Source organism: Mirounga angustirostris, unplaced genomic scaffold (assembly GCF_029215605.1).
Source record: "Mirounga angustirostris isolate CCGP_5_RB_7025 unplaced genomic scaffold, mMirAng1.0.hap1 SCAF_9, whole genome shotgun sequence".
Taxonomy (NCBI): domain Eukaryota; kingdom Metazoa; phylum Chordata; class Mammalia; order Carnivora; family Phocidae; genus Mirounga; species Mirounga angustirostris.
In genome coordinates this window covers 12,231,690-12,249,804 of record NW_026991717.1, presented here as the reverse complement: position 1 = coordinate 12,249,804, position 18,115 = coordinate 12,231,690, and the positions used below count along the sequence as shown (strand labels likewise).

The window sequence follows — 18,115 nt, the reverse complement described above, 5'->3', positions numbered from 1 at the left end:
CCCAGCTGGTTACCTACTTAAAAACCAGGATACCCCGTTGTTCCAGGTACTTCCACAAAGTTTTCTCCCCTCTATCAAAGCCTGATCCTCTTTTGTGATCATAAGATGTTTCTGGTTACCGCCGGCTGGGATGCCGCATTACTTGGCTCCCCAAGAGGCTTGCTCAGAATCATCTGCTGGACAAAAGTGACTTTGAAATTCGCTGCCAGTGTGCATTTTCAGCTTCTGACCCTGGCATCCTAGAGAACAGACTGCTCTCATAAGAATATATCCCTTGGACTGTGGAGATTTGAAGCTACTCTATGGCATTGCTGCCTCTGCAACCATTTTGTTTGGCCACATAGCCTGTTGGGGGGGGGGTCTTAGATTGATCATAACCTCCCCTCCCCCAAGCAAGTGCATGCCCTAGACAGCAGCCACAGAGTCCCAAGCAGATGTAAGTCCTAATGACTTCCCCAACGGCCTCAGTGATAAAGTCTCCCCCACCTCCCAGGGCTGTGCCCTGATGCACCCCTTAGAAAAGACCCCCGTGGGGCTCACCAAAAGCCCACTCTTTTGGTTTGAATGGACCAATCTGGACTTAGCACAGAAACCCGCAAACGCTCTACCCATGTCCCCTAATAAAGGCTTAAGTCCTGGTCCTGCCTCTCTCTGCACCCTCCACTGACCCCGCCCCACCTGGCCCCTCGAGGTATGCCCTGCTCTTCCTCTAGGATCTGTGAATAATAAATTTCTCTATTTCAGTTTCCCCTGGTTCGCCATTGAACTATGGCTCGCCACCCGGCACCCTGGGCTCCACTTAATTTGACAGATTCCTAACAGAAGAACACGTGTAAATGCATATCTCATTCACAGAATCGTAAACACTGTAGGGTTTCCTCAAAAGACCTGGTACTTTGTAAACAATAAGAATTAATGTTTGTTTGGAAATTTGGGTGTATAATACACTTTCATTTACATTTAATTTAATATCCAGCATGGAAAGAGGTAGAGTATAAATAATAAATAGATTTTTTAACACCACTGCATTTTCTCAGATGGGCTTCCATTTATGCAAGAGAGGCAGAGCAATGAGAAATGTAGAGCTTAGAGACCAGGCTTACCTGTAGACACTATGAGGTTCACAACGGCACCCCCTCACAGGTCTAGACTTGCTAGTAACCCCTCCCTGCTAAGTTTGGCAGCTCATTTTGCACCAGAACAAGGGATTCATGGGACATTCATTTATGTTGTCTCACACCCTTCAGTGCAGCTAAAACAGTCTGATATTCACATTTCAGAAGACTGATTTCAAAATGCTTACCTTACTATCCAGAAGCACACTGGGCTTTGTATCTTTAAGTATCTCAAGAGCATATGGTAAGGAAAAGCCAGATGCCACCGTTTTCTTGGCTGTGAGGGTTTTAGCTTGCTTTTTTTTTTTTTTTCCCCCTCTCTCTGTTGAGATGCCTAAACTCCCAAGTGTCTGATTTCTTTATGAGTAAATGGATGCTACTGGCCGAAGCTCCAGACCTCAGGTCTGGTTAGAAATGTATTGCCTCCCTTGAGCCTGGGCCAAGAGTCAATGAGGACAAAGGAAACCCAAGCCAAGATGGCACCCAAGCCTTCCCTTTCCAGGTCAGTGCCCAATCTCTAGGGGCAGAAGCCCACCTGGCTTAGAATTTGAGACAGTGTCTGGATGGCTTATGGTCTGAAGGGACTGCAATGAATTGATACTCTAGATAGGTTTACCTAAACATCTTGTTGTGTAATATTTACCTTGTCATTCAGAGGCTACATCCAAGTAAACACTCTATGAAAACTTGACCTAAAAATACCATTTAGTCTCCTAAAGAAAGAAAAGGAATTCTATAACTACTTCGACTTCCTAAGTTTAAAAGGGGCTGGGAGAGATTGTTCAAGGAAGTTGTTCTTTTCTTAAAACATGTTTAAATTTGTGTTTATTTCTGGAAAGCATCATATCTCTAAACATATTCTCATTTCTTCTTTTTTGGTTTTTAAGGTAGGCTCCACTCCCAACGTGAAGCTTGAACTCACAACCCTGAGATCAAGAGTCACATGCTCTACCAGCTGAGCCAGCCAGGCACCCCGCCCCCATATTCTCATTTCTAACACATAACCCACTATTATACAAATGGAGTGTATTATTGGACTAACAGAAAAAAGTAAACCCCAGGTGAAAAAGCTGGGAAGCAGCTGAAGTTTGGGGAGGAAAACACTGAACTTGGCACCCCAAGGCCTGGGTCTGAGGCTCTTCCTACTCTGATCTTCTTAGTGACCTTGGACAAGTCACTTAATCTTCCAGAGTTTCAGTGTCCTCATTTATGAAATGAAGACAGTTGTCCCATGATACAGACAAGACAACTCGACAGTTACGTGGGAAACTCTGCTGTATTGTGGTTGCTCAACAGAACTTGAATGTCACTGGTAATGCCCTTAGAACCCACCCAGGAGTCAAGGATATCCTGGCATCCTTGGGGAATTCTGCCAATCTTCCCCGAGTTCCCACACAGACAAAGGCTCTAGCAGAATCGGGTGCACAATAGACACTCTGATCAAAGCCAAACAAGGGTTCTTGTCCATGATATAAAACTAATATCGTCAGCTACTTACCAACACTCACTCTATGCCAAGCATCTGTTTTCAGCGGTCTATATTGTGTTAACACATCTAATCTCCGCAATAACCCTCGGAGGGGGCTAGAGTATATCCCCACTTTACAGATGAGATCACTGAGATTTAAGGAGCCAGGGTTCAGACCGCACATCCTCAGCTGGCAAGCGGTGTTGACTCTCTCATATCAAAGTGAAGCCTCCAACAAATGTAAAAGAAAACAATGCTGGAGGAGGAGGATGTCACATAAAGGGACACATTTGTTCGTGTTTCTGCATTGGCTCTTTTCCCCACCTCCCATCAGCTAGTGATCTTCTTTATTTCAGCTTTGCATTAGCCATTCTAAACAGTTTTGAATTTGATGAATAACTTGGTTATCTGTTTCTATTGCTAAATGTCTATGGTATTTGTGCTTGGCACCAAATTGTTCATTAATCCAAATCCCTCAGCCTTCTGCCGGTTGAGAGAGAGAGACAGACTCACTGTCAGTTCAAACAGTTGCCATTTGGTGGATAAATGGTTCCAAGCTGGTTCTTCTCCCCCAGTACTTACTGGAATGGGGAGAAGTAAACACTGGGTGGTCTGTTCTCCATTACAGGAACCTGGTGTGTCTTGGTATGGGTACCCAAAAGTTTCTTTAAAACAAGAGGTTACTGGGGCGCCTGGGTGGCTCAGTCAGTTAAGCATCCGACTCTTGGTTCCAGCTCAGGTCATGATCTCAGCGTTGTGGGATCGAGCCCCATGTGGGGCTCTGTGCTCAGTGGGGAGTCTGCTTAAGATTCTCTCCCTCTGCCCCTCCCGCCATTTGCTCTCTCTCTCTCTCTCTCTCTCTCAAATAAAATAAATCTTTAAAAAAAAAAACAAGAGGTTACTCAGTGTTTTTGAGGCATGGTTTCAGGCATACAGGGGTATTGCTGGGGATTACTGCTGAAGAATTTCATGGTGACACTCAAACATAAAAAAAGTCACTCTTCAAATAACATTTCCTACCTGCTCGGCCACATTTTTACTTGGGGAACCCAGAAATGTTACAGATGAGGCCCCAGAATGGCTCCTTGGAGTCAAGTGCGGGCAAGGCCAGTTAGTTATAGGATCCCTAGAGACGCTAGAGCATGGAGCTGGCAGACCCCTCCAGGGACAGCCAGGCCATGATTCTGCAGATTGCAAAGCTGAGGGTCCAGAGACAGGACAGACCACGAAGGGGCCTCCCAGCTCAAGGCAGAGCCGCCCCAAATCCTAGGTCTCTCTCTCTCTCCCCCCAGATGCACTGCAATGTCTAGAAAGTCTCAGTTTCCACACTGACAGCTAAGCACGGCACAAATGCTATCCTTTTCATACTGGCTTTGTAGGCAGAAGAATTTGCAAGCTGTAGACCAGATGGTAGGTCTGCTCCAGCATCACAGTCCTGAGGCTCAAGAGGAAAGTGAGGGGAGGGGAGACTTTCATATACAAAACTTCCAATTATATACTAGTTTGTCATCCCCGGAGGGAGAGAGGCGAGAAGCATCAAAAGAAAAAGTGTTGGCGCCTCCAAGAGTTTACTGTGAAACTCAGAAGTCAAGAAGGAGAGGTGAGAAAAGGTGGGAGGAGGTGCTCAGCTCCAAATACCATGGACATGTGACCCCAGAAAGTGTTAGCAGGTGATCAGGAGGGCTCCAACCCAGCCTGAGTAGGCAGGGGGAACACAGCGGGAGTCTGGGCAAGAGGATGAGCACATAAGGTGAAGTAGAATTAGTAGAGACAGAGGGGAGCTCTGACATCTCTGTGCCTGAGAAGGAGCTGGGGAGCTCATCAGAGGTGGCGCGACAGCTGGGAGTCACCCAAGCCCCGCTCTGCCACCAAGCCAGCCAGGTGACCTCGGGCAGGTTACCCACCTTCTGCAGTGTTAGTGGGGGTACCTGTGAGCTGTCTAGCTTCCAAACGAGAGAGGACAGAATCAGCATCTTTAAACGGGAATGAAGGCCAGTTAGAGCAAAGGGTGAAGTCTGTCTGTCCATACATCTGCAAATCCCCTTTCGCTGGTGAGCTCAGTTCTTCTCTGACTGCTTAGCCCCTTCCATGATGGAAGAGTTCACGGGAATATTTAACTGAGAGGAAAACTAAAATGGGAAATACCTACTGGGAGGGAGCAGTCAGAAGGTTGCTAATCATTTTGCGTGAAATGATAGCTAACAAGCTAGATTGATTGCTTTTTTATATGTGCTTATATACCCATGGAAATATCTAGAAAGATACACATGAAACTGTTAATAGTTATTGCCTCCAGGGAGAGTCACCTAATCTCACTTGACAGGAAGTTGATTTTTTTAACATGTGCATATATTACAGTTTCAATTTTAAGATAAATTTGATGCTGGACTGAAGGACATGGAAAGCCCAGAAAATTGTCCTTCTATATGGACTCTGGGAAACAAACTGAGGGTTTTGGTGGGAGGGGGATGGGTTAGCCCGGTGATGGGTATTAAGGAGGGCATGTATTGTATGGAGCACTGGGTGTTATATGCAATGAATCATGGAACACTTCAAAAAAAAGGGGGGGGGGAAGAAAATTGTCCTTCTAGCATTTTCTTTCTTTTTTTTTTTTTTACAAAATCCCTTTTATATCTTCCCAGCACAGTGAAAATGTCCATGCCTACCATCAGGGGTATGTTTCTGGGAGGTTCTGCTGGGGGGGTGGGGGGGCCCACTCCATACTGATGTACCAAGCCCAGCCAGTTCACCAGGCTCTGAAAGTCTCCAGCCTCTGCTCCTGAAAGCAGACTCATGAGCAGGAATGTTAACCCAGGGGGCAGTCTGATGTAGTGTCCCAACAGGTGAAAATTTGATGGAACGTGTCCCAGACCATGAGGCTGATGGAATGTAGATGTCACCAGTCTTCACCATCAGTGGTCCCGTTTGTTAAAGAAATTACTGACAGAGACTCCCCACCGCACCCCAACTCTGACAGACTAACCAGTTTTGTAGAGTCCCAAGTTGATTTGCGGTAATGACCAAGGGGAGTAAACGCGGGGCTCCCGAGACTCCACATGAACACCCATCTCAGAATACTGAGCACGTGGTGTGGAAACCATTTGCCTCCACATCTGACTGCTCCCCTGGGCTGCCAGGAGGGGGCCAGGACTGACTGCTGCCCTTCTGAGAACCCCCAAAGCCCCCACTCAGAGTGAGTACCCTAGTACTCGGCGAGCACCCGTTGAATGAGTAAAACAGAAACACAATAAATAAATAGGAAGAATCTGTCTTCTGTGAGGACAAAACAATGTTACTGGTCTGATCACATACATTTAAAGCCATGCCCAAGAGCAAATAAAATCTGCTAATGTGTCTTAAATCCATATGAAAGAATTCAAAGAAAAAGTGGGATACGTCTTCAGTTTCTAAAGAGAGCTATTGGAATGCCAGGGGACTCTGTGTTTCAAAACACCATTAAAATATTGGGATAAAATCTCCACGTTTTAATTACTAAAAATAAGCATCCCTCATGGTGAGGGAAGGAACAGTGTATACCGAGGACAAAGGAAACCTACGCGGCAAGAGCTGAGAAAACAAGATAGGCCAAAGGCTTTCTGAAGTCTACAAGGAAGGGGTCCTTCGTGCCAGAGTAAGGACAAGACTCACAAATGCTTTGGAAGAAGAGAAGAAGGGAGAGGCCCTCTCCTCAATCATCATGGAAACAAACAGGTCAGGGAAATTCTATAGCCCCCTAGCCCCCCCACCATCTAGAGGGAAGGGAGCAGGGGTAATTAAAGATGGCGACCATGTCCTGGTGGGCAGAATGGGCACTGATCTTCCGCACTGGACCTACACCCAAGGGCATACACCCTGGGACCCCCTGCCCACAAAGGGAGCCCCCCCCATCTAGGAAGGGTCACTCTTAATAGCCACTCTATGGACTATATACTAAGAAGTAATATCACCAAGCACATTTGGAAGTCCCAATTAACTGGACCGAGCACAACACACTTTCTGAAAAGAGAACATGAAACCGGAGGAATCTATTAGCATTCTTGGAGGAGGTAGAAACAGGCCTGGAGACGAGGGAGAAACCCAGGGATGAATTATGTTTAGACTTTCAAAATTCCTTCTGAGAAAGTTCCACCCCAAGGGTCACTCGCAATTGTGAGTTGCTCCAGAATGTGCAGAGAAATCGCCACGGATTGGAACTGTCCTTAGAGACAGGAAACAAAAGATAGGATAAACAGGTACTTTGCTGGATGAAGAATTATAAACACTGGGGATCCCCAAGGATCACTGGTGCTCCCAGGCTTAGTTTCAATGTCCATAGATCATCTGAAGGAGCAAATGCTCAGATGCTTCCAGGCCTGCAGATGAAATGAAGGGTCTGGAGACAGAGGGCAGACAAATGGTGGATGACCGCAGGGCACGCTTATGAGTTAGCAAGAAAATGCACATTGTAGCTATAAGAGGGGCAAGCCTCAGTTAATGCATTTAGGAGCACAGCATCCAAATGATAAAATAAAATGGACTCTATCCAGCCTGTTTACAGCCCAAAAGGGGATCTTGGGGGTCTTTGCAAAAATGTTTGTTTGCTAACGGCCGTGCAGGACCGTGTGTGTTCAGAAAATTCCAAAATGTTTTCAGAAACTGCTTTGGGAGCTAAGCCCAAAATAGGATTCTCCCCAGGCTATACCCAAACCTGGCAGTTGTATGACATTCCCCCAGAGAAAAATACCTCAATACTATATAGAAAGGTAAGTAAAGTCAGCACCCAGGTAAAGGACTTGCCTGAGAAGCTGGACTGCTTTGTTCTTCAGTGTAAAAGATGAAGCCAAAAAGATGATATGGTCAAAGTCTATAAAGCCTTGAAAGTTACTGTGACGAAGGGGCGCCTGGATGGTTCAGTGTCTGCCTTCGGCTCAGGTCATGATCCCACGGTTCTGGGATCGAGCCCTGCGTCAGGCTTTCTGCTCAACTGGGAACCTGCTTCTCCCTCTCCCTCTGCCCCTCCCCACCCCCCCACTCATGCTCTCTCTCTCAAATAAATAAATAAAATCTTTTGAAAGAAAGAAAAGGAAGGAAGGAAGGAAGGAAGGAAGGAAGGAAGGAAGGAAGGAAAGAAAAAGAAAGAAAAGAAAAGAAAGAAAGAGAGAAAGAAAAGAAAGAAAGAAAGAAAGAAAAGAAAGAAAAAGAAAGGAAAGAAAGAAAGAAAAAAAGAAAAAGAAAAAGAAAGTTACTATGATGAGAAAAACAACTTTAGTTTTTCCAAGTTGCAGCCCATGCATTTTACAGTAGGAGAACCCTGCTCACACCCTGGACATGTAGATCAGAACTCAAGTTTAGAGTTCGGGCCAGAAGCTCCTGCTTTACTTTTCCCAGGTTTACCTTTTGAATTAACCCTTAGGGTTCAGCGCAAGAAAAGTGAGTGACTTCCACCCCCACCGTCCTGTAAGTAGTAGGTGCTTTCTACTCTACTCTCTGTCTCCTGCTCTTTCTCACCCTGGGATGGAGGGCTGCCCCTCACCTGGCTCACTGTGCACCCCACCAATCCCGCTCTTTCCAGGACCTGTAAGTAATAAATCTTGTGACTCTAATTCTTTGATGTGGGTTATTGAAACGGCACCTTCAATCGAAACAGGCCTGTGGGCTTCACTTGCCCAAAGTGGGAGATTGGATGCTGAGGGAACCCCCTGCTGACCCCATGTGGGAGGGGGGTTTGTGCCCCCTCATTGAGCAGGTCATAATCTGCAGATTCTTAATGCAATACACCAGCTCTGGCTTCTCAACACAGTTACGGAGAGAGTGAACAAGGTCTGGTTCATCAAATCTGAGATGACCAGACCCCACAGGAGCCCTTGAAGTTTGAAAGAGGAACTTGAAGTTTTATTTCAATTAAAGAGAACTGGGTCCCACCCTCAGTTGTAAATTGAAGCAACTGAGTTTCTCAAGACATGGCAGGCAAAATGTTTTCAGAGGTAGGGGGTGGAGGGGATGAGAATAGGCTCAAGTAATTTTACCAGTAAATGAATGATGGATTAGGCGTCATTGACAACATATCTCTGCACTCGGGAGGCTGGCGAAAGGACTTCTTTGGACCCGTGTTGGACCATTAGCTCCCTCCTTGCTGGAAGTCTGTGCGCACAAGGGAGAGAATCCTCAATCAAACCAGTTTCAGCAAAATAAGGAACTCTGTTGGCTCCCACGGCTGGAACGGGTACTCGTATAGCTCAGAGGGGGTATAGAGAGAATCACTTGCTGGAGTGGCATGGGGAGCCCTGAAAATCTCCATCAGTCCCGGAAAAGCTCACCAGATAAAGTGCAATGCTGGTAAAAACAGTATGCCAACTCTGCCAACCCCGCTTCCACCCGCCAGCCCTCATACACACTGGCCTCCCCATCAGGTTGCTACCTGCAGACCCATCCTGTGTCGGAATCAGAGACCAGGACAGGGCTCCCCCATAGCAACAGTCTCAGGACAGACACTGATTGGTCAGCTTGGGTCACGTGCCAGTCACTACTTTATTGAAAGTGATTATTAAGTTACCTGTCTCGCCTCGACTTTAAGTCTAAGAGGATACACTGATGGAGTCAACCCGAATCTTAATGGGCACCCAGGGTTGATGATGTGTGATGCAACTTACCAACCTAGTAAATCCCTACACTTTAGTCACCTGAGAGAGCTTGTTAAAAGTGCTGATGCCCAGGCTGTGCCCAGGGATTCAGATTCAGCTGCTCTGGAATAGTTCCTGGGCAGTATTAACTGCTAAACTCCCCACAGTGGTCTCCCCAAAAGACTAAATCTCTCCTCTTCTTGAGGCCTCGGGTGGGGCTCCCAGGTGCTAAAAATGGACACCCTAGCCGAGCACGTGGCAGGCCTTTCATGTGCTTTCCCAGGCTCCTGCTCTGTCTTCCTGCAGCCTCATCCTCAAGGTTTTCCAGCTCCTCAGGCAGGCTGCACCTTGTTCTTTCTGCCTGGAATCCTTGCCCTGCTCCCCCTCCCTTGCCCACCATCTCCCCCGACCCCCACCCCCCCCACACACACCACACTCTTCTGGGAAAACTTCCCTCCCCACCCTGCACCCCAGTCTGAGCTGAAGGCCCCTGGCGCCTAGGTTCTGTGTCTCAGCTGTCAAGAGTCTGTGTTCTGCTTTATTGAAAGTGATTGTTAAATGATCTGTCCTCTAGCCTTGACCTGAAGCCCAGTGCGGACTTGCATCACTGGAATCGATGGCCCATACAGCACATCAGGTGTGGGCTTGGTGTGCTCAGCTCTACAGTTTATTAGCCAGTCATTGGGTGAATACTTGACTTTACTCAGCCTCAGTTTCTCATCTGCAAAATGGGGATGATAGTAGAACCTACCTTAGCTTAAAGTGTCTAGAAATGTACTTAGCCAGCACTTGGCATAACGTGAGAGTGTGTCGAAACGTGAGCCATGATTACTGTCATTCTTACTAAAAATGAATCCTTCAAAACACCCCACAAGACATACCACCTTTTCGATAAAGCCTTCCCCAGGCAGTTATTTGCCCCTCACCTTCCTCTAATATTGGTTTCTACCAGCAGTTCAAAGATAGGGGCCTGTCTTATTTATTTCTTTATCCCCCAGGGACTAGCATGCAATAGTCCTGAATATACATTTATTGACTGATGACTCAGGCCCTGGATTTGGGAACACCCTGTTTGTACCCAGAGGCAGAGAAAGCTGGAGTCCCTGACACCCCTCCCCGCTGGGAGGGCTTCCACCTTATGTAAAACCTTGCTTTTCCGAAATCCCGTGTCCCTCCACCACACAGCCCCGCTGCCTAAAGGTGAAGGGTGGGGGGCAAGGGTTCAGTGCTGGACCCAACACAGCCAGGGTTGGGTGATTGGGAGCAAAAGCCATGGAAGATCGCTAACCTGAGGCTCAGAGTACAACCTAGGGGCGAACCCGTAAGTGGTCACCCTCTATAATGGGAACGGTTTATATGCAGTCAGCTACGCTTTGAGTTAAGTGAGTTTCTTTGGTGAATAGAGTGCTGAGCTCCGTAACCCCCAGTGTTCCAAGAATTTCTTATTGCAAAGACCTGTGGAGTTGTCAATAAGCCGGTTGGTTTGGCCAGTATAGACAGATTGCTCAACACCAACATGACCCCATCCTCCTCTTTTGGGGACTGGCTTTCTCTTGATAGTCTAAACTACATAAAGGCCAAATCTCCACTTTTGTGATGTCCAAATTCAGTCTCACACATCTCTCCTTGTGAGGAAAAAAAAAGGGGGGGGGAGAAGCCCTCTGCATCCATCCCTTTCCTAAATCATGTGCTTACGTCCTAAGAATTGGATCTCCTCACAAAATGGCAGCCAGTCTTGTAGCAGGAACTCTGGGGCGTTCCCACGGCCCGGTGCCCCTCCCAAACTGTATTTGGTTGCAATCTCAGGGTGACAAGATTATCAGCCTGCCCATGCAGAAGAAGAAACTGAGGTACCGAGGCTCCAAGTCCTGCTTCCAAAGGTCCACCCTCAGGCAAGGACCGCATCAGAAAGGCTTTCGGGTCTTCCGAAGCCCGCACAGCTTCCCCCCTGGGCACATGCCCAGCAGTGCTCGTGGCTGAGTCACTGTTGGGGCTGCCGGGAATGCTGAGGGATCCCCTCTCTCTCATGAGCGAGAAGCTTTAGAACGAACTGTGCAGGGCACAATCCAGCAAATGGTGTTAAGGGATGGACCTCAGAGGTGCTTCTGTGCAGTCTGGCTCTGTGCCTGCCTCAGTGGGTCAGCGCTGTCCTAGGATTCTATAGAATAAGCCGTTACGTCTGGCCCAAGAAGAATGCCACGAGACCCCTGGATTGTGAGGTGCTGGGCTTTCCACCAGACAGAACCGCAGCATTTTGCAAATCAGGGCTTAAAATGAACCCCAGGGGCGCCTGGTTGGCTCAGTCGTTAAGCGTCTGCCTTCGGCTCAGGTCATGATCCCAGGGTCCTGGGATCAAGCCCCGCATCGGGCTCCCTGTTCCACGGGAAGCCTGCTTCTCCCTCTCCCACTCCCCCTGCTTGTGTTCCTGCTCTCACTATCTCTCTCTCTGTCAAATAAATAAATAAAATCTTTTAAAAAAATAAAATAAAATAAAATAAAATGAACCCCAGTTTGGGGGAATGCTAGTTAGAGCCTGTCGGACTGAGGCCTGACTATTTGGGGGAAATGCGGTAGCGCAACTTTAAAGGTGACCAGTTGCCTTCGTGGTATTTTTGCCCCCAGGGAACAACAGCTTCCTGTCGCCCCATGGCACAGCTGGCTGAGACCTTAGCCCCCTTTCTCACCTGTTTTGCAGAAGCCAGACTCAGAAGGATGACTGCTTGGGTTGCGCCTTCACGGGACATTGGGCTTTCTTCCCCTTGCCCCAAGCTGGCTTCTCCAAGGCTACACTCCCCTCCTGGCGGACAGAGTCCTAAGTGCAGGGGCAGGCTTGCAGCCTGTGTGGCCTTCAGCAAGTGAGGACTGCGATAGTGCTTAAGAGAAACATCAAAATTGGATAGAAATACAGAATTTTTTTCCAAAGAACCAGATGAGTAGGCTTGGAGGAGAGGTGAGGGGGGCCAAGGGAGGAATTGGTTCGACGCAAAACACTTGCTCTGGCCTATTTGCGTTCCATCCAAAAGATGTTTCTCAGGGCAAGTTGCCAGTCTCTTAAATATCCCAACAGCGGCAGAAGAGCTGCAGGTCCTAGGCAACCTTGGGGAGGAGACATTTTTCTCTTGGAAAAATAAGCGACCGAGTTAAGGGAAGTCACCACCCTGATGCCCTCCCAAGAGTGGCCTTGGTGGCCTTGCCCTGGCAGCCCCAGGAGTCCGGGCCCGGCGCCCCGCAGAGACGGCTCTATCCACACCTCCTCCGGGGTGGCAGCCGTCCTGCCGCCCCCGTCAGGCTCGCAGGCCCCCAACTCGGGAGGGCAGCCAGGGCAAGTACCGGGGAGGCAGCGAGGTGCTCGAAGGGGATGCCGGAGGCTCAGAGCCCAGGTGGGGTGGGTGGCCCGGGGTCTCGGCGGGAGGGAGCCTCGAGGTGCATTGGCGGCTGAGAGCCAGCGGGCCATCCCGGACAGCCTCGGACAACTCGGAAGCGGATTTTCCAGCCTCCTGCCTGGGGGACACATCTGAGTGAGAGAAATGAACCAGGGGGTATGGGTGGCGCCTTCGGGACGGCAGTCTGGTTGGAACGGGGTCCTGGGGTTTGTCTCCCAGCGCAGTTTCTACTTGGGTTGGATATTTACAGGTTGGATTGGGGTGGTGGGGTGCTCAGCAGGCCGTCCGGGGCCGCTGGGCCTCCCCTGCCTGGGCTGCCGCGGGGGTCGGGGAGCCGGGGCGCACCCTGCACCCCCCGGGCCCGGGTTCCCGAGCTCCCCGCAGCCAGCGTCGGAGCCCCACCGCCTCGGTCCCCGCCCAGCTGGTCCCCGCCACTCACCCCCCGCGGGCCGCGCTGAAACCCGAGCGCGAGGGGGCGGGCCGCGCGGCGGCTGGGGCGGCGGGGCCGCGCCGACATTGGAGGGGACCCGGGGGAGGGAGGGCGAGGGAGGGGCGCGCGGGGAGGGGGGGCGCGCCGGGCGCCCGCGGCCGAGGGGTACCGAGCCTCCCGGCTCGCTGCTCCCGCCGGCGGAGCGAGGCTGCCCTTTCTCCGCAGCGTGATTTATTTTCCTCTTTTCTTCTAAACTCTTCTTCCAGGGAGAGGCTAGTGGTAACAGGCCGAGCTGGATGGATGGGTATGGGGAGAGGGGCAGGACGTTCAGCCCTGGGATTCTGGCCGACCCTCGCCTTCCTTCTCTGCAGCTTCCCGGCAGGTAAGGCACTGCCCCCAGCGCGGGGACAGACGGCCGGGCCCGCTCCCGGGCCTCGTCGCAGCCCCTCGGCCACACGTCTGCTAGCCAGTCGTAGCTGAAGTTCGCCGGCAGCCCCGGGACCCCCGCCTCCCACTTCCACCCGCCTTTGTTTCTCCCGCGCCCCGCCGAGGACGCGATGGATGCCCGCGGGGACCCGGGGGCGGGGGGGGGGGGGGGGCTGGTGGAAGGACCCCGCCCGGCTGCCACGAGAAGGAGCCGGAGCAGGGAGGTCGCAGAGGCCGGGGGCGCCGCCCTCCCTCCGAGAAAGGGGGTGCCGGGACGCGCCCCTTAGGGGCCCCGAAGGAGGGGGGAGGGGGAGGGGTCGCGGACTCGCAGCGGGGGGCACTTTCTCCTGCAGCTTGCCCACCAGTGTGCGAACCTGTCGGGTGCTCGGGGGTGGAGCCGGGGCCGCCCCTGAGGTCCCGGGCGGGTCCCCGGCCGCCCCCTCCTCCGGGACCCCGTCCCGTCCCGCCCCCACGCGCCTGCCCACGCGGGGAAGCCCACGGACTAGGCTCACGCGAGCCCGGGTTCCTGTTTGATAACATTCCGCGTCGCGCCCTGTTTGTTTTTATTGTGTCAGAAAGGGAGAGAATTTCAGAATTAAAGCTGAAAAAGCCATCTGTTTCCAATGAATCCCCCATAGTTTTTCACAATGTTTTTGGCAGGTCGCTGCTTTCAAATTCCTCCGAGCCCGGACCTCTTGTTTTTGTTGGGGGAAGGGAGGCCAACTCCACAGAGAAGCATTTGTTCCTTCCCAAACGCTCCAGTTTCTTTACTTTTTTTTTTTTTTTTTTTCCTTTCGGGGGGCGGGGGGAAGGCACGAAACTTAAATCCCCGGTCTGTTTTCTTTATAATGTTTCATAAAACTTTATTTCACTTTGGCCATATGCTACTCACAGCCTGGAAACGCCAGTTAAATCCTTTATACCCATTTTCCTCTTGCTAAAAATACAAATAAACGCAGTGTCGCGGGCCAAATGGTCCCCGTCGCAAGGCGGGAGCTCCCGGCCGGCTCCATTGTGTTGCGGGGTGCCGAGGTGTCTGTCTGCAGAAGCGCGAGCTTGTTTCGCTCTGCGGCCGGGACGCGAATCCGCAGCCCCCGCGCACAACCGAGCTCTTTGCGAGAAAGGATTTCAGTTAGACCTGGATTGGGTTGTTTTGTTTTGCTTCCCAGCCAACTGGGTTGCAGGAACTGGCAGAACTGGGCAGTCCGGGCTCGGCCTGGCTGCAAGTTGGGGCTGCGGGCGGGCGGACCATGCTGGCGGCGGTAAGGGGCAAGGGATCAGTTTACCTTCTCACCCCAGCCCCGCTCCCGGGCCTCTGGCGCCCGCGGAGTCCAGCGCGCCCAGCTCGCTCCGCAGCTGCGCGGCCCAAGGGCGTCCAGGGGAGCCGGAACCTGCTCCCAGCTCTGGATTCCACTGGGGAGGCCCCAGCCAAGGACAAGATGAGAGGGAAGGGTGTCAGTGACCCGAAGAGCCCTTGGGCCCCCGTGCGCCCCCGTCCCGGAATATTAACACCCCTTATACTGAGCCCAGCAGCGCGGTGGCCCACTCCCTCCCCCCACACACACCTTTTAAAAGGCAGTTCCCCCTTCTACAGAAGGGTCTGGCTGAAAGGCTGATTTGATTCTCTTCCCAAAACTAACTAAATAAATAAATAGGACAGTCTTCTTTAAAAAGAAATCCACCTTTTGGAGAAGCAGGACTTTGCCATGTGTGTGCATCTCGGTTTGGTCTAGATAAAGATCCGGCCCATTGGAAGTTTTATCAGATGGGTTGATAAATAGCTTTTGTCCCTCGGCTGCCTTGGGGGATGTGATCTCAGCTCGGAGCTGAAATTGAGAAGGGGGGCTTAGAGGCCCTTAAAACAACACCTTCCCGCTCTTAAAGGGGCAGCGCTTGTTAACTGCTGGAACTGGACAGAGGAAAGGGAGGGCCGGCTGGAGGGCCTCGGAGGTAGGAGGCAGCCTCCAGCACTACGGTGGTGGCGGTGTTTTCCGTGTTGCTCATTCCATGTCTCCATCTCTAGAACTTTATTTTAAAGTATTCCTCCCCCGCTCCGCGGTCCCAGGAAAGCTTGTGGGTTATATAATTCACAACGCGCATTCCATCACTTTTGTTTCCTAGAAGCCCATTTCATTTTTGGCTTCAAGGCTGGTAACTAAAACCTGGCAGATAGAACAGATAGCCGCCGCAGGGTCATGCCAGCTGGCTCGTGTTTCTTCTAATTTGAGGCCTTGACAGCTGCATTTAAGTCAAAATTGCCCACCTTACTGAAAACTGAGCTTCCAGGCTCCCCACCCAAATACACCGGGGGCTCTCACTTGCGTGCTCAAGGAATCTGGGTCAGAAGACAAGTTTCTTAAGTAAGAGATGAAATGGGTCATTTATGCCACGAAGAGATGGACAGACTGTCCTCCTCTTTGACCCAGTGGCAGAGGGGCTGATCTGCGCTAAAGTCAGAGAAAGCTGCGGGTCCGATGGAGAGCTGGGCAGTGAGCCGGCTGGGTGCTGGAGAAAGCACAAAGCGGAGGCAAGTGCGAGGCGTGGAGACCCCCAGGGGCCCCGCCTGCCGAGGCCTCTCCCACGGAAGACAGGTGGACTCTGGCTGGAGCAGGCTCCTCAAAGAATAGGTTTGTTCGGCGCTAGTTAACTTGAATGGGCTGCCAGGAGTAAAGCCATAGGAGTGCAAATTAAATTGGACATAGTTCTGTGGAGAAAGATGCCTTAACCTCTGTAGACTGAGAGTTTTTGTGTCTTTGGAGAGTGTTTGCCAAGTACTCGCTCAGTGCCTACGGCACACTGGTGGGCCTACTGTGTTCCTGACTCAGTGACAGCCCTCGGGGCCCTCTCCCAGCACAGCCGGCAGACCCCCAGCCTCCTAATGGGAAAGGGCTCCGTGGTGTTCCTCGGGCTACAGGGCTGTGTGCTTGGATGATGTTGTGCCCACAGTGGATGTGGATGGACCAGTGGCCATGTCTAGCTGCAGGGCGTGGGAGAGGGGATAAAGAGATGCTTCTTAAACTTTGAAACCTCTGTGACTTCATAAAACAAATTTCTAAGAAAAGCCCGTCAAAGGGTTGTAGATACGTTGGCATGCCTCCCATCAACGTCCTGTGGATGCTCTCCGTACTGTAGCGCAGGGCTTCTTCAAGTTTGGTCCCTCAGCCTCCCCTGGGAGCTGGTTAGACATACAAGTTCTGGGACCACGCCAGACCTACCGAAGCCCATACTCCGGGTGAGACCCCGCAGTCTGTACTCCACCAGGCCCTCTAGGGGGTTCTGATGCACGCTCCGGTGGGAGGACTGCTCTTCTAAGGATCATTGCCTGTCGTTTCCCCTCGTTCCTTTCCCTTTACTTTTAAACTGCACCTGCTACAGAAATATTAGTCCTCAGGAGGGAAACTAAGGCTAAGGCTCGGGGAGACCAAGGCTCTCTGCAGTGTTCAAGTGCATCTGTGTCATTATGGAGATGAGAAAAGTTCTCCCAGAGCTGTTTAGAAATGTGCAAGCAAGTCAATTTGCTTACCACATTTTTGTCCTCCCAGTGGGACTCAGTGTCCCAAAGGGAGAGAATGAAGTGATGTCTGGTTGCAAGAGCCAGAGGACAGCAGAGCCAGCTAGCAGGTCAGCGTGTGACACAGCAGGGCCTTGGTTCCCAAGGAGGGCGGGATGTAAGAGCCTATGGATGGTTTGCCCTTTAGCTCCTGAGGGTGAACTGGGCATAAGGAGAGGATTTCTGGTCTTGTGGTTGAAGAAGGGAAACCTGTCTGCAAGGTTCAGGTAATTGCTAGCAATCACCCCAGAGCTCAAAGGAGAAGTGGGGATAGGTGATCTACGGGCTCAGATAAGGACGCTCCGTGCAATGGGGAAGAGGGGGGTCCCAGGACCCTGTGGAGGTAAGAGGACGGGGTGGGGACCTGTTTATAGGCTGGGGGACACGTAGTTCCTGCGAAAAATCCTCTCTTCAGTGAAATATGCAAGGCCCTGCACAGACTGGGCAGAGAACCCCAACTTTATGTTTTGATTGAGTGGTTAGCTACCATGCTGTTCTCATCTTGGCTGAATTTAACCTGCGGAAAACTGAAGGCGCTGTTTCCTCTAGAGTGACCAACTCATCCTAGCACACCCCGGGCTTTTCTAGTTTTAAAGCTGCAAGTCTGGTGTCCTTAGAAACCCTCTCAGGGGCGCCTGGGTGGCTCAGTCGTTAAGCGTCTGCCATCGGCTCAGGTCATGATCCCAGGGTCCTGGGATCAAGTCCCACATCGGGCTCCCCGCTCTGCGGGAAGCCTGCTTCTCCCTCTCCCATTCCCCCTGCTTGTGTTCCTGCTCTCGCTGTGACTCTCTCTGTCAAATAAATAAATAAAATCTTTAAAAAAAATAAAAATAAAAAAGAAAGAAACCCTCTCAGTCCTGGGCACACCAAGATGGTGGCTCACCTTAGATCCGCACCTGCCCCCGCCCCAGGACTAGTGCCTGGTTTGAGTATGTTAGCGAGTGCCCAGAACCGTAAAGCCCTGAGTGGGACGTGGGCCTGTCCGTTCAATCCATGCTTGGGGCTGGGCCTCCTTCCTACGCCCTTTCCTGCCTGTTCCCATTGTCTCCTTGCTACAAGAGCTGGCCAGCCCTAGGACCTGCCTCTCAGGCCCCCTGTGCACACCCCCAAATGAATTGTTCTGAAAGTCCTGCTCAGGAACTCG

The 18,115-nt window shown here is 51.2% G+C and overlaps 1 protein-coding gene across 3 annotated transcripts in view; it reads left to right on the top strand.

Annotated features, from left to right (window-relative positions):
* Positions 1-18,115, top strand: part of RGMA (repulsive guidance molecule BMP co-receptor a) — a 44,415-nt gene that overhangs the window by 3,762 nt on the left and 22,538 nt on the right. For all 3 annotated transcript variants that reach the window (XM_045899477.3, XM_064569945.1, XM_064569946.1), the window contains exon 2: positions 13,262-13,377. In XM_045899477.3, coding sequence (XP_045755433.1) covers positions 13,262-13,377 — 116 coding nt within the window. The remainder of the gene's footprint in view (positions 1-13,261; positions 13,378-18,115) is intronic.